This window comes from Chrysemys picta, chromosome 7 (assembly GCF_011386835.1).
Source record: "Chrysemys picta bellii isolate R12L10 chromosome 7, ASM1138683v2, whole genome shotgun sequence".
Lineage (NCBI taxonomy): Eukaryota > Metazoa > Chordata > Testudines > Emydidae > Chrysemys > Chrysemys picta.
This window is the reverse complement of record NC_088797.1, coordinates 50,926,140-50,944,198: the sequence shown is the minus strand read 5'-3', so window position 1 is coordinate 50,944,198 and position 18,059 is coordinate 50,926,140. Positions and strand designations below refer to the sequence as shown.

Here is an 18,059-nt window from a genome sequence, read left to right as displayed (position 1 = left end):
GCGCAGTTTGCTGAGTAGGTTAAACCTCAGTGCAACCAATATTCCCATTGTTATTGCTGCTTGCTGTGTGCTCCATAATATCTGTGAGAGTAAGGGGGAGACGTTTATGGCGGGGTGGGAGGTTGAGGCAGATCGCCTGGTGGCCAATTTTGAACAGCCAGACACCAGGGCAATTAGAAGAGCACACTGAGGCACGCTGCGCATCAGAGAGGCTGTGAAAAGCAGTTTCATGACTGACCAGGCTACGGTGTGACAGTTGTGTGTGTTTGTCCTTGATGCAAAGCCACCCCCCTTGGTGAATGTACTTCCCTGTAAGCCAATCCCCCTCTCCCCTTTGACCACAGCTGGCACAGGAAATAAAGTCCCTATTGTTCTGAATCCATTCTTTATTTATTAAAAAAAACTTGAGATCACTGACAACACTGACTAGTAAAAAGAAGTCCAGGTGTACAACGGCTTTGATAACGGTGTGGGGTGGGGGAGGAGGGAAGGACAAGGCCACATTGCTTATTGTAGCCACACTACAAATCAAAGCTGTTTGAATGACAGCCTTCTGTTGCGTGGGCCATCCCTTGGAGTTGAGTGGCAGGGTGCCCAGGGCCTCCCCCACCCCTATGTTCTTGGGCATCTGGGTGAGGAGGCTATGGAACTTGGTGAGGAGGGCAGGCAGTTACACAATGGCTGCGGTGTTGGGGTGTAGGGGGGAGGGATAGCTCAGTGGTTTGAGCATTGGCCTGCTAAACCCAGGGTTGTGAGTTCAATCCTTGAGGGGGCCATTTAGGGCTCTGGGGCAAAAAAAATATACATTATAAAATATATATTCATTATAAAATCGACCTAACACGGCTAAATTCGACCTAACCTCGTAGCATAGACCAGGCCTTAGTGATGTTTTGTACATGACAACTCAAGGATTCAGCAACATCCTCTATCCTATGGGATTACGGGTTGCAGCAAAGTATACTGGGCGCACAAGAGGGCAGCACCTTCTCTACATGGCTTGCAGTAGATTGAGTCAGTTGACTGAGTGTTCATTGCTTTGGCCAGTGTGGGACCAGTTGATGACATGGCTCTGTGATTGGCAACATCAGAATCTTCCCCCTTCTCCCCCTGACGTCCTTACGATTCACCTGGGCATGGTGAAGGGCGTAGAGCTCAGTTAAGAGGGACTGGGTGATGCTAGGACACCTCTTCCCCTCTACTCTCATTGTGTGGTCTGTGCTGCTGCCACGCAAAGGGCCCAGAATCATCAGTTTGGTGACAAAGCTCAGAGACATCTCGGCTGAGTGATGCAGTCCATCCTTTACACAGCAGGAGGTGAGGTGCTGAGTCATGGTAGCCCTAGGAGGGTGGTAATCTCCTTCCTTAGAGGTTTTTAAGGTCAGTGACTGTGTGTTGTTATTTATTTATTTATTACCTATTTGCATTATTGCTTGCGTAGGCGCTCCAGTCACAGCCCAGAACCCTATTGTGCTAGGCAGAACAAAAATCCAGTCTGGAGTACTAAACATCTTAAGAAACTGGACTCCAGCAGCTGACCCTAGTAATTAATGACCCTGAGCAAGAGCCATCTTTGGATTATCTGGTTGCACTGGTGGACTCCACTCCACTGCAAATACATTCTGAATTTGTGTCTGCTGGGGTTGAAGTAATCGCCCCATGGACTTGTTAGAAACCAAAGTGAGCCTGGAGCTGAGGGGAGATGATGCGTCATCCTGCAGTAGCCGGGTACTGCCAGAAGACAGTTTGGTTTGGTGAGGCACTGGCTGCCTTCCAATTATATGAGAATTGTGTCTCTTGTCTTGAATGAGGAAATGAAAAAAAAAAAAAAAAGCAAGCTGGGTTAATTTAATTCTGTAGCATGAGTGACAAAACCTGAGGTGTTTATTTTGCTTGGAGACCATCACTGTGTGTTAGAAGTCGAAGGTTACTCTCTTTATTACTGTATCTGTGCTCTGTTTCTCTTATACCACAATGTCTCTTCCAGATGTGAGTGCAGACCAGAAAAGCAGGTGTGAGATCCAGAGAGCAGGAGCTTGAGTGCAGGTGTCAGCAATTTCAGAATCTGAACCTCAGAAATTGATAGCTAGCGGGTGGAGGTCTGGAGCTGAGCACTTGATTTAGCAAATTAAATTGGTTTCTGTTGTATGTTCATTCTGGAGTAATGATTTGGGCTGCAAGTGTTTTTGTCTTTCTCCAGCATGCTGGTGGGAGCTGTTTCATTTGGTGTTTGCTGCTCTTGTGGTGCTCTTTGTACTGTCTGTAATGGGTTCTGATGTCACAGATGAAGTAGCTTTGTAGATAGGAGCAGTTAAGAGACCCCTCCCCCCATCAAATAATAGAATTTACTAGCCCCAATCCCAGGGTGCTAGGCTGAACCAGCATTGGTAAGAAGCTGTGCAGTTGTTTTGCATTAGCGATGGTTGTGTGTAGTTGGAGAAAGGGGCTTTAACTGAGTGTGGATGTGTGCTGAGAGTATGGTTTGTTGTTCAGCTGCGAACTGGAGAGGAAGTAGAAGTATTGTTCTGTTGCTGGGGTTCTCTAGAGCTAGCTGACAGTCTGCATCTGGAAAAAAATCTTGAGTGTTCCTCATCAAAAACCAGAGCATGGAATGAAGAGAAAGCATGAGATTTTCTCCATGTGCCAGTATGCGTTGGGTGCAGGTTGTCTGTTCTCCACCTTGGGTGATACAGACACCTGGCCCAATAAGTGTCAAAGGAGAAGGTGACTTACCCCCAGCTATTCTAGAGCCAAACCCTTTGTCAGGTACCAAGTCTAATCTCTGGATTTCTTGTGAGTGCTGATGCCCTGGGTATGTAAGCCTGGGCTCTGTGTGAGTGTGATGAATGCCACTGGGAGTCTTCACTGCTCACTGGTTTCAAAGGCAGGTCCAAGTGGATATCTGGGACTTTCACCTTCCACTTCATTTTACCCTTTAAAATCCATATACCCAGCTGTATCACAGCAGAGCTTGTTGTCCCGAAGGGCTCCAAGTGTCTGCCAAGACTGCTGTCTTCTCCCAAGGGGAAGCTCTAAAAGAATGCACTAGAGTTGGACCAGGGACATGATAGTCCCCCTGTATTGTCCTGTTGTCCCGTTTCTCTCCCCCTGACGTACTCTCAGCTCTTGTCTGGCCACTGCCTGAGCGCTCAAAGTCAGCCCCAAACCTGCTTTCTCCACATGGTGGCATGCTGTGCCCTCTCCCAAGCCAACAGCCTCCCCCATGGGGTGGGACGTTTCCTTGGAGAAAAGCCAGGTTCTGAGGAAGGACGGAGAGGCCAATACAGGTACCAAATTCCTCTTGCCCTTGTTTGTGGTGTTTTCCCTTTTGTTCCTTCTCGAGTGTCCATGCCAGCAAGGTGTCCTCTCCTGAGGCCCATCCAGCAGACAAGGATGTGGCTGGGTTGGAGCAGTTTGGCCAGCTGCCCCTTTCCCAACCTGTTGACTTTGCAGTGAGTCAAAGCAATTCCCATGTGTGCTTATCTTGGGATCATTGTATTCTGTCTGTTCCACTTTGAGGAGCTGTCAAAGCTTTCCTGGGCCAGCTGCCCTGGCACAAACCATGTCAACAGTGCAGCGCAAGTGCCGTGGCAGGGGCAAAGGCTGGTTCCCTCCTTTCATTTCCTTGGTGAAGCTCCAGCTCTGTAATTGAGCTGGTGATTTTGGGTTTTTTTGCCATCTTACTTTGCTTACGAAACCCATTGGGTTGGAATCCTGGGGCTTGCTTAGCCTCTTTCCCACCGTTGAATTTCCTAGTGTGTTTGGCATGTTAGTCATTGACTCCCTTGTCTCAACAGGGAACCCTTGTGATTGGTGGTAAAGAAGTGACCCTTGAGTACACGCCATGCCCGGAATTTTGGCGCTGCAAACGCGTAAGTACATGGCAATGGAGGATTTATTTCACTTATTTTTCCCTCGCCCCTTTTCTTTCCGAGGGTAGTGAGGTGGATTCAGCTCTGGTTCATGCATCACCAATCAGATTGCTAACTAAGTTCCATTGTTAAGGATAAATTGGACCTTCATTGCCATTTGTGATGCTCCATTTAGTACATGGGGTGGCACAGATGTCAGAAGGTGATTTGATGATAGTGGAATTATCCAGTTGTCACCAGAAGTGGGATCTTTGTTCCTGGTGTCCATGCACCAGCCTGAGAGAGCCCAGTGTGACTCTCCAAGCAGTTTTCAGGGCTGTGAGAAAGGGCGGGAAAATCAAACTGGAATTTATGAATCCATAACTATGAAAACTCACAATGCCATGTTCAGAGAGATTTTTAGTGGGGAGGGTCTGCACCTTTTCCATTTCAGGATCCTGCCTCCCCCCGCCTTCCTGGATTATCCTCCCGTCCAGTTGGGACCCCCCTCCCATTGAACAACCTGGGAAGGGCAAGGGGGTCAAAACCTGCTGACCCCCGTTTATATCCCACCCCCAAATTGAGAGGCTTGGTCTACACTTAAAAGCTAGGGGTCGGCATAGCCGCGGCTGTCAGTGGTGTTATCCTCTCTCTCTCCCCCCCCTCCCCCCCCCCCCCCCCCCCGACTGACAGAGCTATTCCAGAGTAGACAAAACTGTATGGATGGAAGAGGGCTTCTGTTGACATAGCTAATGTTGTCCAGGAGGGGGTGTTCCTGCACTGCCAGGAACAGTATTTCTGTCGGCGTTGGCTCCATGCTATAGATTCTATAGCATGGAGCCATGTACCTTCACAGTAAAACTGCACTTTACATTGGGGGAATTTTCACTTCCCTGCCTCAGGCATCAATTGAGAAAGGGGAAACTAACTGCACCTCTGGATTCTTTCAAAGTACAAGGTGGCTGGCAATCTAGGAGAGGTCTGATCTGCAGAGTCTCTTTAATGTGCTGAGCAAGTTGGTCCTTGCTTCATTGGGTTTTGTTTTTTAGGAGGAAAGCCCAGTCTTAGAAAAGCTGCCTAGGAGCCATGCACGCGGCTCTAGCGACAGTCATGCAAATTAATAAAGATGGGACTTGTGCTCCTCAGTCACTTGAAAATCCCTCTTGCTGTTCCCAGGGTGGAGTCCTGTGGGACTCCATGCCTCACCAGCTTCTACCCTTCATGCCAGCCCTCTGCTCTCTGCCAGCTAATGTCACCTATCTTGTCTCCTTCAGTCTCTTAGGGCTTTTTTAGACATACAGCGCTGCAGCTGCACTGCGTCTGGTGAAGACGCTGTATGCCGATGGGGAGAGCTTTCCCAGCGGCATAATAAAACCACTTGCAAGAGAAACGGTAGCTATGTCGGTGGGAGAAGCTCTCCAGCTGCCATAGCACAGTCTACACCAGTGCTTAGGTCAGTGTAACTTACCTCGCTCGGGGGGGGGGGGTGGATTATACCGAAATATCTTGTAGTGTAGACAAGATCTTTGTGTTATTCGCTCATGTAACTAACCTGGCTACGTTCTCAAAGTGAAGCAGCGACTGTGACTTTTGGAACATGTTGACAGTTGTTACAATAGCCTTTTAAATGTCTCTCCCTCATGCTGCCTGTCTTTCACTGCAGTGTAAAGTGTGTACTGTGGGGTACAGATCTTCCTGCTCCTATTGCAAGCTCCCGAGAGATGGTGAGTATATTTTGTCACTGTGCCAAACTGAGTTTTATAGGTGTAGATTAAAAGCCTTAATTTGCCGTAGGGCGTGAATGTCTCTGTTGACTGGTTTCTTTGACATGGATGTGCCATGCAGTGGGATGTCTAGGTACCATATAAGAGAATTAGTAGCAGTACTGGAGGTAGATATGCTGCCAGGCTGTTTGCTCTGCATGCGAGGCAAGGCACAGGGCCACACTGATCTGTAGTGGGAGGGAGTTCCACAGGACAGTGCCCTTAATCCAGAACATCCTGCTGCCAGTACCTGATAGTACCATCTTCTGTTCCTTCAGTGTCATTGTTCTCCTTCATTCCTAACATTATGGGATGGGTGCTGAGAGAGAGCTGGTCCAGGCTACACATGCTAGACTGCCACAGGCATTAAAGATGAGGGCTAGGACCTTGAAACAGACACAAAATTAGATGGTGCCCCAGTGTAGGGTGTAGACCATGGGTGTGATGTGTTTCCCATCTAGCTTATTGCTTAGGAGATGGGCAGCCGCATACTGCAGCAACTGGAGCTTTTGTCTGGTCTTCTCACTGCAACAGCCCAGCCCAAGAAGGGGCTGTCAAAGGTCTGTCTGGCTGCTATTGCTGAAGAGTCTGGGAATACCACGGAGTCCAATCAGCTCTGAGACTCTGCGCCACTGAACTGATAGGAGTGCAGGCATCCTCAATAGTTTGTGGTCATGGATTCTGCCAGTTACCCCCGTGGCACCTCTGTCTTACCAGGCTCTCCACCCAGGAATCTGCTTCTGTTGGACAGCCAGGCATTCACAGTGCAAGGTTTTGCGCTGCTGCTTTTCTGCTAGCAGATTTAGAATGTCCTGTGCCTCCTGCAGAGCAAACCTACATACCATGGGCAAATGGTGTGTGTTACAATCTGTGTTGATCCAGAGAACAAACTGCCATTACCTATTAGCCCCCGTGCTCTGTTCAGAGCTCTTTATTCACTGCAGCCCCATCCTTAGAGAGATCCTGACTTCCTTTCACTGTTGCTGTAACATGAGTGACCCACCATCAGTGTTATGGAAGCAGAGCTCAAACTGCTGACCTTTTCAGCTCTGCCTTCTTGGCTAACTTAACCGAATGGCGATACAAACAGCTGTATAGCGAGTTAAACGTTCAGGCCCCTCCAGATGCTGTGAATGTTCTAAGGCTGTGTGCCTCATTTTTCTAGTCTGGTTAGCCAATGGCCATGGGAATGCATGTGTTTTAAGGCTTAACCCTGTGTGACTAGTCTTTAAACGATGGAGTGGATCACAAAAAGGACACACAGTCTTAAGGGGTAGGGTTGTCCCCTTCTCCAGTGGTTCTCAATCAGGAGTCCGGGGCAAGCAAGTTTCAGGGGGTCCGCCAAGCAGCCCCAGTGTTAGACTTGCTGGGGCCCAGGGCAGAAAGCTGAAGTCCCACCGTATGGGGCTGAAGCCCGGGGCCCTGTGCCCTTCCACCTGGGCCTGAAGCCAAAGCCTGAACAACTTAGCTTCCTGGGGGCCCCTGTGGTATGGGTCCCCAGGCAATTGCACTGCTTGCTACTTCCTAATGCTGGTCCTGGCTTTTATATGCAGAAAACTAGTTGTTGTGGCACAGGTGGGCAGTGGAATGTTTATAGCATCGGGGGCGAGAGAGAGCAGGGGGAGCTCAGAAAGAAAGAGGTTGAGAACCCCTGCCCTTCTTTAAGCAGCTGTTGGGTGAACTCCTGCATGTTTCGTGGTTGGTGGCCTTGAAATAGTTCTTGTTATGCCTTTTTCTCGTAGGGAGCAGACCAGGGACAGAGCCCAAAAGTGGTTTGGAGGGAGAGGACGTGCACGCCGAGCAGGACTTCAGTAAGAAAATCACCATCACACAATCTGGGGTTGTGGATATGCTCTTTCAGAGAGGGAGAGGTGTTTATGGGCCCCATCTGTAGAAATGCATGGAAAAATTCTCATGCATAATTTACACATGCAGTTACTGCAGTTGGACATGTAATCTCTGTAATTTCTTGTGCAAATCATGCACAAAACCTTGGTATGTAGCCAGCATTCTGAACCAAGCTACATGCTGCAGTGTTATATGAATGAATAAATGTTCTCTCACCTGTACTGTATATGTTTGTATCATAAGGAGTTGGGTTAGCTTAAAACATAACTGTTATCAGTATTTGTGTTCATATGTGGTTATAGCCATCTGACAGATCAGTGTCCCCGGTGAGTTAGCATCAAGATAGCCTCCCTTGTTGGATGTTCCCTAGACACCGCACAGCTTTGGGAGTGATCTGGACTGCGGTGCCCATTGGGGTCACACAAGGACCCACTCTTGGCACCGAATCTGTGGAGCAGCCACCCCTGTTTCTACCTTTCCATGGCCTACCGCAAGTGCAGGGACCTTCCCTCTGCATCCTGGCAGTCGTCTGCATGGCCTGGGATGGGAGACCGGGTGCTTCAACATCCCAGGGCTCTCCTTCCCCCTCATTTAGGTAAAACTCCTCAGCCCATCTTCCTGGGGTATGTATTGCTCACTAGAGTCCCACCAGTGGGCCTATGCAGAGGCTGCCTTGGAATAGAAAAAGGTTATTTATCATGAATACGGGGGTTCTCTGCGCATTCTCACTTCCCATCCCATCCCACCCCCTACCTCCTCCGAGTTCCCCTGTAAGAGAAGTCTGGGGTTTAGTAGAAGGACTAATGTGCTTGGATTTGCAGAGTGCATTTGTAACGATGTTTGGTGCAGTCTGGAGGGCTCTCAGAGCTTAGCAGTCCCAGGGGATGCATCCAGCAAGTCTAATATGCGGAGGTAATGCTATTGAATGGGCTCTAAAGTTCAACCTAGGGGATGCCAACTCTAGCTCCTCTGCCAACCTCAGCTGAGGCAGTGAGGCACAAATAAAGAGGTGATCTCTCAAGTGTGGAGGTCCCAAACCATGTAGGAATTTATAGCTCAAAACACCTTAAACGCCACTCAGAAATCAGTAGCCAGCCAGTGCAAACTACGGAGTACTAGTGTCCTGTGCCCTGGTGAGAGATTCCACTTACAAAGCGAGCTGCCACTTTTTGAATTAGTTTGAATTTCCAGGTTAAGGTTTAACCTTGTGAGGAGCGCATTACAGTAGTTTGATATTGAGATGACGAAAGCATTGATCATGGGAGCAAGAGCCACATCTGAAAGAAATCTTTGCAGCTTCTTGGTTAGACACAGCTTGATAAAAGCCTTCCTTGTCACTGATACTAAATGATATAGCAGCAGCTGGGGTCCAGCCATAGCCCTGATTTTAATTGCTTGAGGTTAAAATCACTGAGGATCCATCTTCAGTAAGGTGGCAGATATTCCCTTCACACGAGATGGTTGTTTTCCCCATCCTGCCAGCCTCACTTTAGGTTTGTCTGGACTGAGCTTCTGCCAGCTAGCCCACATCAACTGTCTTCAGTTCTGTTGATTGTGAGGAGTTGATCCTCAATGTCTGTTGCTTAGCCTTGCTAAGAGCCCCTTGTACACCCTGAACGAGACAGAGCGCTGTGGAACCACACACAGCAGAAACCAGAGAGGGTCTCCGAGAGAGAGGGACAAAACCCCTGAGGGGCAGCCCCCTTGCTTCCTGCCAGGGTTTGCTGGCAAGTCAGCAACTCTTCACAATCCCCAGTGTTGAAGGCAGCGGACAGATCTGTTTGTAAAGCAGTCGGTGCTGCATGCAGGGCTGGCCCCAGACTGACACAAGTCAGAGATGTGAAGTGACCATGCACTCTGAGAGTTGTCTTCCACAGCCTTCCCATTAATGTTCGCCAAGAACAGGAGATTTGATAGTTGGCTGGGTTGTCAGCACCAAGAGTCTCTTTTGAGGGATGGCTGGTGGCACAAGATCTTCCTTTATTGAAGCTAAGACCCTGACCTTCCAAAGGAGGAGATGTAAGCAATCTCCATCAACTCTTCTCTGGCCTGGAAGGACATGGATCCAAAGCACAGTTATGTACTCAGTATCTCCAATCCCTCCAGTACCTCGGAGCGACACTGGCCTAAATCCAGGTACTGAAGATCATACTCTCCGGACATTAGTCTGTATCCCGGGAACCAGACAGTTCATCCCTGTCCACTGTGGACTTGATTCTACAACTTGTAACATGATCAGCCCAAATTCAGGAGATAGAAAATTCCACAGGTCTCGCACCACTCCGATATGGTTTGCATGGCATTCAGACTGGCTAGTCTGGGTGATCTTGACATCCCTAGCTCATTTAATGTATATCTTGGGTGCACTTGTCCCTGTGAACGAAATGCAATGTGGGAGGGGAGGAAGGTGTGAGACCGTGATCTTATTAAGTAAGCAGTACAGGTGTTAGCAGAGAATATGGCCAGGGCCTGATGCATCTCCTTCGCTCCTGTCTGGGCAGCCTGAGTAGCTGCTAGGATGGAGGTAAGGGTGGCAGCAGGAGGGGACATGATCCAGCCTAAGGGGGAGGGGAGGCAAGTGTGAAATATTAATTAGTACAAGAAATGTTAAAAGTCAAATCAAAAGAAGGGTTTTTTGGGGGGTGGGGAGGGTTTATTCCTCATCTGGGATGGATAGCCACCTCATAAAATTCGTAATTAATCTCACTACATTGCCCGTCAGTGCTGTAGTTATACATGTCCATTAACGCGCAGCTGTTCTGGAACACCGAGGTCAGAGAATCAGTGACCAATCACTAACAGTTCCTGGCTACAGGTGTTCAAGTACAGACTAGATAAAAGGCTCGGGTGATTAGTGTAAGAGGTGGGCTTGATCCTGTGCCGGATCCGGGAGGTAGCCTCCAAACCCATTTGGGATTCCATTGTACAGATAACACTGCTCTACAGCCAAAATGCTTCTGAAATAAATGTAGTCAAACTTTACTAATTCTGGGTCACTGAGAACGAAAATAATGCTTAAAATTGTTGATTGGCTCTAGTTTTCAAGATATGCTATTGGGTCAGTATATACGACCCTTGACTTGGGAATGGCGGAGGATAAGTGAGTTATAAAGGGAAGGGATCTCAATTTAAACCAGAAATGACTAAAATACATCTTTGACTGGATCTATGAATAAATCTATGACTGGGTTTGGACAGTACTTGCTTTTCAGGCAAAACAATGAATGATGCAATCTGAAGCTGGTATTGCATCATACATGATATGAATTGCATCATGTTATTCCTAGAAGTCATGGATGATGCAATCATAACAAAGCTTACATCACTCTGCTGAACAAATTGCCCTATATCAGCTCTAGAAATCAGTGTCGTGCTCTCTTATTTGTCAGTGTTTGATTTTGCAAAGCGATAAATTTCTGTTTAGCCAAAGTGAGGAGAGATGCCTCGTACTTGTGTGAACAGTGCAGATAACTTCTGCTATGTTTGTGGTGAAGTGACTTTTGCATCACAAAAGCGCAGTATAACCACTATGGTTAAGAAAGCCTATCACCTTTATTTTGGCTGTAAAATTGGAGATCAGGACAAGAGGTGGGCCCCACACATATGCTGCAACACTTGTGCAACAGATCTTTGCCAGTGGTTGAACAGGAAAAGGAAATCTATGCCTTTTGCAGTGCCAATGATTTGGAGAGAGCCAACAGATCATACCAGCAATTGTTACTTCTGCATGGTGCCTCCAGTTGGGAAAGGTGTGTCAAAGAAGAAAAAGTGGACTGTGTATTATCCAAACATTCCATCAGCTATACACCCAGTACTCCACAGAGAAGGACTGCCGGTTCCTGATGCACCAGAATCATTCTCACTTGAGTCAGACGAGGAAGAGGATGAAACTTCTGGTCCTGAACCATCAATGTCACAGGACCCACATTTTCTCCCATCCTCCTCCTCTGAACCACACCTCATAACACAAGGTGAACTGAATGACCGTGTCAGGGATTTGGAACTACCCAACAGTAAGGCAGAGCTGTTGGGCTCCAGACTACAGCAGTGGAATCTCCTGGCAGGTGATGTTAGGGTTTCCATGTTCCGTGACCGTCAAAAGGATCTTGTCCCATTCTTCTTCATGGAAGGTGATCTTGTAGCCTGCAACAACATCGATGGTGTGATGGCAGCCCTCAACATCGTTCACTATCCAGATGAGTGGAGACTGTTCATTGATTCATCGAAGACGAGTCTTAAAGCTGTTTTACTGCATAATGGCAATGTTTTGCCATCAATTCCAGTTGGTCATGCAGTCCATATGAAGGAAACCTATGACAACATGAAACAACTTTTGAGGTGCATAAACTATGACCAACATCAGTGGCAGCTTTGTGGCGATTTGAAGGTTGTTGCTCTCTTGCTTGGTCTGCAGACTGGATACACAAAGTACTGCTGTTTTCTCTGCGAATGGGTTAGTCATGCAAGAGATTCCCACTACATCAAGAAAGATTGGCCACTCCGACAGTCATTGGAGCCTGGGAGGAAAAGTGTTCAGCATCCACCACTTTTTGAATCAAGGAAGATTTTGTTACCACCCTTACACATCAAGCTGGGTCTGATAAAGAACTTTGTCAAGGCCATTGACAAAACACAAGCAGCTTTCAAGTACCTCCATGGAAAATTTCCAAGGTTAAGTGAAGCTAAGATAAAGGAAGGTGTCTTTGTTGGTCCTCAGATTCGTGAACTTCTTCGAGATGATGCATTTGACCATGCACTGCGTGGCAGGGAAAAGACGGCATGGAAAGCCTTCCAGTTAGTGGCAATACATTTTCTCGGAAACAGCAAGGCAGACAACTACAGGTTGTTGGTGGAAAACCTCCTCAAGGCATACAAAAGCCTTGGTTGCAACATGTCACTAAAGATACATTTTTTGCACTCTCATCTAGATTTTTTTCCACCGAACTGCGGACCAGTGAGCGACGAGCACAGGGAGCGATTTCACCAGGACATTTCAACAATGGAGAAACGCTATCAGGGCAAATGGAGCCCATTAATGCTTGCAGACTATTGCTAGACAGTGACAAGAGATGCTCCATTTAATGAATACAAGAGACAAGCCAAGAAGCGCTGAGTAGACACTGAATAGGACTAAACTATGTACATAATAGTTTTTTGCCTTTTGTTTCATAATAAATTTTATTTATATAACCCTTCTGCTGATTTTTAAAGTGTTACATAAACAGGACAGGTGAAATATTATGTAAAGTAACCATAAACACATGAAAAGACCTAGGTTTACAATTTATGATTAAAACTCTATCTACACAATATACATAGACATAAAATGTAAAAACTTAAATATCTTAGAAACAGTAGCCAATCAGTTGTTTTAATTGTCATATTTGAATTCAGCACATCAAAATACATAATAAATAGCACATTTTATCTCTGAAGCAGACGACTTCTCAAATTGTAGACCAGTGTTATGAGCTCCTTGTTGGAGCAGGATGTGATGACGTGAGCTTTAATGTCTTGTCTGTTGAAGTCCAGGAAGCTTTCGTGTTCCTGCTAAATGTTCAGAAATGTGGCTAATCAAAGGACAGCAGAGTCTGTTTGCCAGTCCACTGCAGGCAGTTGGGAGAAAATACAAGGTTTGTAGTGTGTGCTAGAGGGGGATGCTGAAAATGGGTTAATTCCATTTCTTTTCTCCAGTAACAGAAGCCAAGCTTGAAAAACCCGAGCAAGAGCTATCAGGACACCCGAAGCCTCAGAAACAGCCTCCCCAGCACGCGGCTCTTCCACAGCAGAGCCAGCCCCAGGAACCCGAGCCTCGGAAGAGAGAGGAAGGCAGAGAGCGATGGCCTTCGCAGGAGAAAAGGTACCCTCCCTGGAAGGAGAGCCAGGAGCCTGCTGCCAGGAGGGAAGCTGAACAGACCGCACCTCAGGAGGGTGAGAGTAAAAGTAAGTTGAGTCTCAGGCTTTCAGAAAAAGGGCTGAAGTGCAGAGCACCCGGATTTGGCTGCAGGTTGGGCTGTCGCTGACAGAGTGCAATGGCTTTTCCCTATGACACCTGTCTGAAGGATACTTCCTCAGTGTGAATTCAGTAAGCTTCATGATCTATTGCAGACAGGGGTAGTTGAGGGGGTGGGAGGGTGTCTCTGCCTGGATTGCTCAGGTACTGGTGGATTTGGGGAGGGAGGCCCTGCTTGGGTTTCTCAGAGGGTATTTGGGGAAAGAGAGTGGTCCCTGCCCAAACTGCCCTTGAGAAAATTAAACTACCCCATACCATTAATTTGGTGGTCTCAGCCCCGCCTCTGTGCTGTGCTCCAGATCTGCTGCCCCAAGGAAGTCCGTGCTGCTGGGGTGGCTCTAGGGTCCTGTTCCTCTCTCCCCCTCTGTTCTGAGGAGCACAGAGAGCGATTTGCCAGGAAGCCCGATTTGCTCAGGGTGGGAGGTGGGAGATTGGAGGCAGCCAGCTGGGCTAGTTCGTTTCTCACAGGGTCTGTGAAGAGCCTAGCAGGTCAGGGCCTGCTTTGCTTCTTGCTCTCCCCCCTCTGCACCCACCCTCCCAGGGACCCTCTATAACGATGCGGTCTCTGGCAGGACACAACTGAGACTATCAATTCAGGACAAATTGCTTAGAGCAGGGCAGTCACAGCCCAAAGCTGGGTGTCTTTTATTACTAAGGCACACCAAACCAGCCAAACAGAGAGGACTTCGGTTTCACCCCACTGGCTAACCAGAAGTCATACAAGCAATTCCCTCAGACGTTCCAGTTTCCCAGTATCACCACCAGCAGCCACTTCTTATGGGGATGAATAGTTATGAAAACCAATACCCCAGTAAAAGAAAAAAGGGTCTCACGATCCCAAAGGACCAAGCCCCAGGCCCAGGTCAATATACCAGTCAGATCTTACCCACAAATCACGCTGTTGCCAATCCTTTAGAATCTAAAATCTAAAGATTTATTCATAAAAAGAAAGAAATATAGATGAGAGCTAAAATAGGTTAAATGGAATCAATTATATACAGTAATGGCAAAGTTCTTGGTTCAGGCTTGTAGCAGTGGTGGAATAAACTGCAGGTTTAAATTAAGTCTCTGGAATACATCCACATCTTGGGTGGGTCATTCAGTCCTTTGTTCAGAGCTTCAATTTGTAGCAAAGTTCCTCCAGAGGTAAGAACCAGGATTGAAAACAAGATGGAGGAGATGCAGCTGCCTTTTATAATCTCTTGCCATGCAGCCTGTGCTTCCTTTGTTCCACATGGCATGGAAAAACCTGAGAGTTCTGTTCATAGGCATGTCCCTGCATGCCTTGCTGAGTCACAAGGTGTATCTGCCTTCTCTCAATGGGTCAGTTGTATAGCTGATGGTCCTTAATGGGCCATCAAGCAGACTATGCAGTGCTGACACCAAATTGTCTGGGGTGTCACCCAGAAGCATATCACAAGTTTGAAATACAGTATAAAGCCAATACTTATAACTTTAAATACAAAAATGATACATGCATACAGATAGCATAATCATAACCAGGAAATCATAACCTTTTCATGGACACCCTGCGTGACCTCCCTTTATACAAGATTTGGTGCCACTATAGGCCCTTGGTTGCAACAATGATCTCTACGGTCACAGGTTTCAGAGTAGCAGCCGTGTTAGTCTGTATCCGCAAAAAGAACAGGAGTACTTGTGGCACCTTAGAGACTAACAGATTTATTAGAGCATAAGCTTTCGTGGACTACAGCCCACTTCTTCGGATGCATATAGCATTAGCCAGGATGTGAGAAATAATTAGCTATTATAAATGCTAAATAATTAGCATTAGCTATATGTATATAAAGTACTCCTGTTCTTTCTACGGTCACAGTTCATGTCAATAACGTCACACCCTCTCTCTGGTCATTGGAGGGCAGAGAGGTGCACAGCTGCTGGAGGAGGGTCTCCTCTCGCACCACACACATGATCCCAGAGGATGGAGCCTGCAGCAGAGGCAGCACAGCTGTTACCACCAGAACATGCTACTAGTGACGTCTTCATGAAGCAGCTTCTGTCCTGATGGCAGAGTGTCTGTGTCCTCAAACAGGGAGGCTTCCTGCTAGTCATAGCCTGGCTCAGGTCTCCTCTTGGGGGTCCAGTGACCAGTTCAGACCTCAACTCCTGGCCACTTCTTGTCTGTCTTTGCCAGGGGCTCACTGGCAGGAATTAAGCAGTGATTGCATTTGTGCGTGATTCCAAAATCAGGAGGGGCAGACCCAGATTTCTACAGGGCCCAGAGATAGTAGGGGCGCAGACAATGGGAGGAGATTGGGTCTTCAAAGCTACACCTGGGGGAGGAAGTGAGCAGCCGCTATGTAAGCAGCTGCATCCGAAGCATTCAGACAAGTTTATTTTCATTTTGCCATCACTGTGGTGGTAAGAGGCTGGCTTCATGCAATGTTCTCGGTCTTCTCTTCTCTCCCTCCCCCCTGCCTGGGCTGCCGCAGCGATTATGCTGAAGCGTATTCCTCGCTTCACCCCTCCGGAAGTGATCGTAGGGTTGTTGGCACCGTTTGTTCGTCTCTCCACTTCCAGCGTGAGCATCATCAAGAAAAGGGCTAGCCAGAGGAGTGACAACTATGGCTTTGTGGAACTGGACTCGCATGCTGTAAGTGGCCCTGACCCTTCCCCAGTGTCTGTGCAGAGAAAGAGCAAGAGAAAACAATAGTCCTATCGTAGACATCCAAGTTCACGCTACAGTTACCTTGGAAAGGCTTGTCTTGTTAGTGGAAGCAACAGTGTCTCAGGCCAGCCTCAGCGTGCCCTAGTCCCGCTTAGGTCTGTCTAGACGAGTCCCTAGTCCTAGGTGTGGGGAATGGCTGACGGCTCTTCGTCTCTCCTTCTGCTCTCCAGTACAAACCATCCACGCTTTAGTCCATCATAGATACCGTTAAGCTGGGTGAATTTCTTGCATCAGTAGCTCTATGAGATGCAAACTTTCACATATCAACCAACTTTAGGGATCTGCCTTTGTCCTCGGGCAGAACCGTTTCCAATACTCTCTCCTTATTGGCCTTGCCTTGCACAGAGGCTAGTGGCAGGGAAAGCAAGATCCAGGCGAGGTTCCTCCCTGGCTGGTGAAGGGGCTGGATGATGGGCAGGGAGCCCAAATATGCACTTCCCCCTTTCTCACATCCCAAGAGTCTTTGAAACATGTTTAAAAGAGACGGGGCTCTTGTAATGTTTATTGTCCCAGGGCAGTACTCCAACCTGCTGCTAGCTGCACAGCTCAAACCATCCTTCGGAGGGCTCCCTCCCTGGTGGGTCTGGGTCGAGTCCTCTAGCACAGCAAAACTCTCCCTAGCAGCTCATAGACCCTAGTGGATATGGATTTACTGAATTCAGTAATCAAACTATAAGACCTGGTTCATATCCAGTCACCTCTGGAGCCTGTTACACGGTGTGGTGGGTGACCTGTATTGAGGGTTCAGCATCAAATATCTCACCCAGAATAGCCCCAGTCACTTCAGAGTTCTTTCCGTCATGGCTGGATTTTGGAAGTGGGCTTCTGTTTCCTTCTGAAGAATGCAAGCTTGTCTCTTCTTTCCCCAGGAAGCAGTGCAGTTGGTGAAGGTTCTGCAGAACCTGGATCCCCCAATCTGCATTGATGGGCACACCGTGATTGTGAATCTAGCCACAGGAAAGAGAAGGTGAGAGAAGATGAGAGGCAACGCTATCCGATGTACAATGGGCTGTGATACCTTGGTCTGTCCAGTTAGGGTCACGTTATCATATTTGGATGCCTAAAGCTTAAGCACACAAATAGTGCACAGGTGCCTGGATAGGTAATTAGGTACCTTCCCAGAGGTTTAAGAGGCTAACTTTAGTCATCCAAGTTTGACAAGGTGACTTGGGTGTCTGAAAAACAAGTGGCAAGAGTATTTTGGCTGTATGGGCTTAACCTCCTAGTCCAATGGTTCTCAGCCTTTCCAGACTACTGTTCCCCTTTCAGGAGACTGGTTTGTCTTTCATACCCCAACTTTCACCTCACTTAAAAATACTTGCTTACAAAATCAGGCATAAAAAAGTGTGTCAACACATTATTACTGAAAAATTGCTTACTTATTTTTATCATATAAAAATAAAATAAATCAAGCTGGAGTATAAATATTGTACTTACATTTCAGTGTATAGTATGTAGAGCAGTATAAATAAGTCATTTGTATGAAATTTTAGTTTGTACTGACTTCACTAGTGCTTTTTCTGTAGCCTGTTGTAAAACTGGGCAAATATCTAGATGAGTTGATTGTACCCACTGGAAGACCTATGTGTACGCATGCCCCTGGTTGAGAACTACTGTCCTAATCAAGTGGCCTTTAAAGTTGGTGTCCACTGACCAATTCCCATTTCCTAGGGGCTAGGAGATGGGGCTTTGGCATTTCCTAGGGCAGGGGTCTCAAACATGAAGCTAACCTAGTTTTAATTAGGAAATTCTGTTTCTCTCTCACTAGAAATGACTACGGGGAGCAGGCCAACAAACTCTACTACAACCCGGTAGGTCTGCGCCAGTGCTGCATCTTGGAGTGACTTACCTGTAGCTAGCAAAAGGGGCTAGTTGTGATTGTCATCATCTGTGCT

The 18,059-nt window shown here is 47.4% G+C and overlaps 1 protein-coding gene across 6 annotated transcripts in view; it reads left to right on the top strand.

Moving 5' to 3' along the window:
* RBM6 (RNA binding motif protein 6) overlaps positions 1-18,059 on the top strand; it is a 150,052-nt gene that overhangs the window by 119,095 nt on the left and 12,898 nt on the right. For all 6 annotated transcript variants that reach the window (XR_010589143.1, XM_065551412.1, XM_005289342.5 and 3 more), the window contains exons 7-13: positions 3,798-3,872; positions 5,515-5,575; positions 7,357-7,425; positions 13,157-13,405; positions 15,929-16,089; positions 17,034-17,131; positions 17,933-17,975. Coding sequence is in view for 5 of the 6 variants with exons in the window: in XM_065551412.1 (XP_065407484.1) it covers positions 3,798-3,872; positions 5,515-5,575; positions 7,357-7,425; positions 13,157-13,405; positions 15,929-16,089; positions 17,034-17,131; positions 17,933-17,975 (756 nt within the window). In the remaining variant the exon portion in view is untranslated. The remainder of the gene's footprint in view (positions 1-3,797; positions 3,873-5,514; positions 5,576-7,356; positions 7,426-13,156; positions 13,406-15,928; positions 16,090-17,033; positions 17,132-17,932; positions 17,976-18,059) is intronic.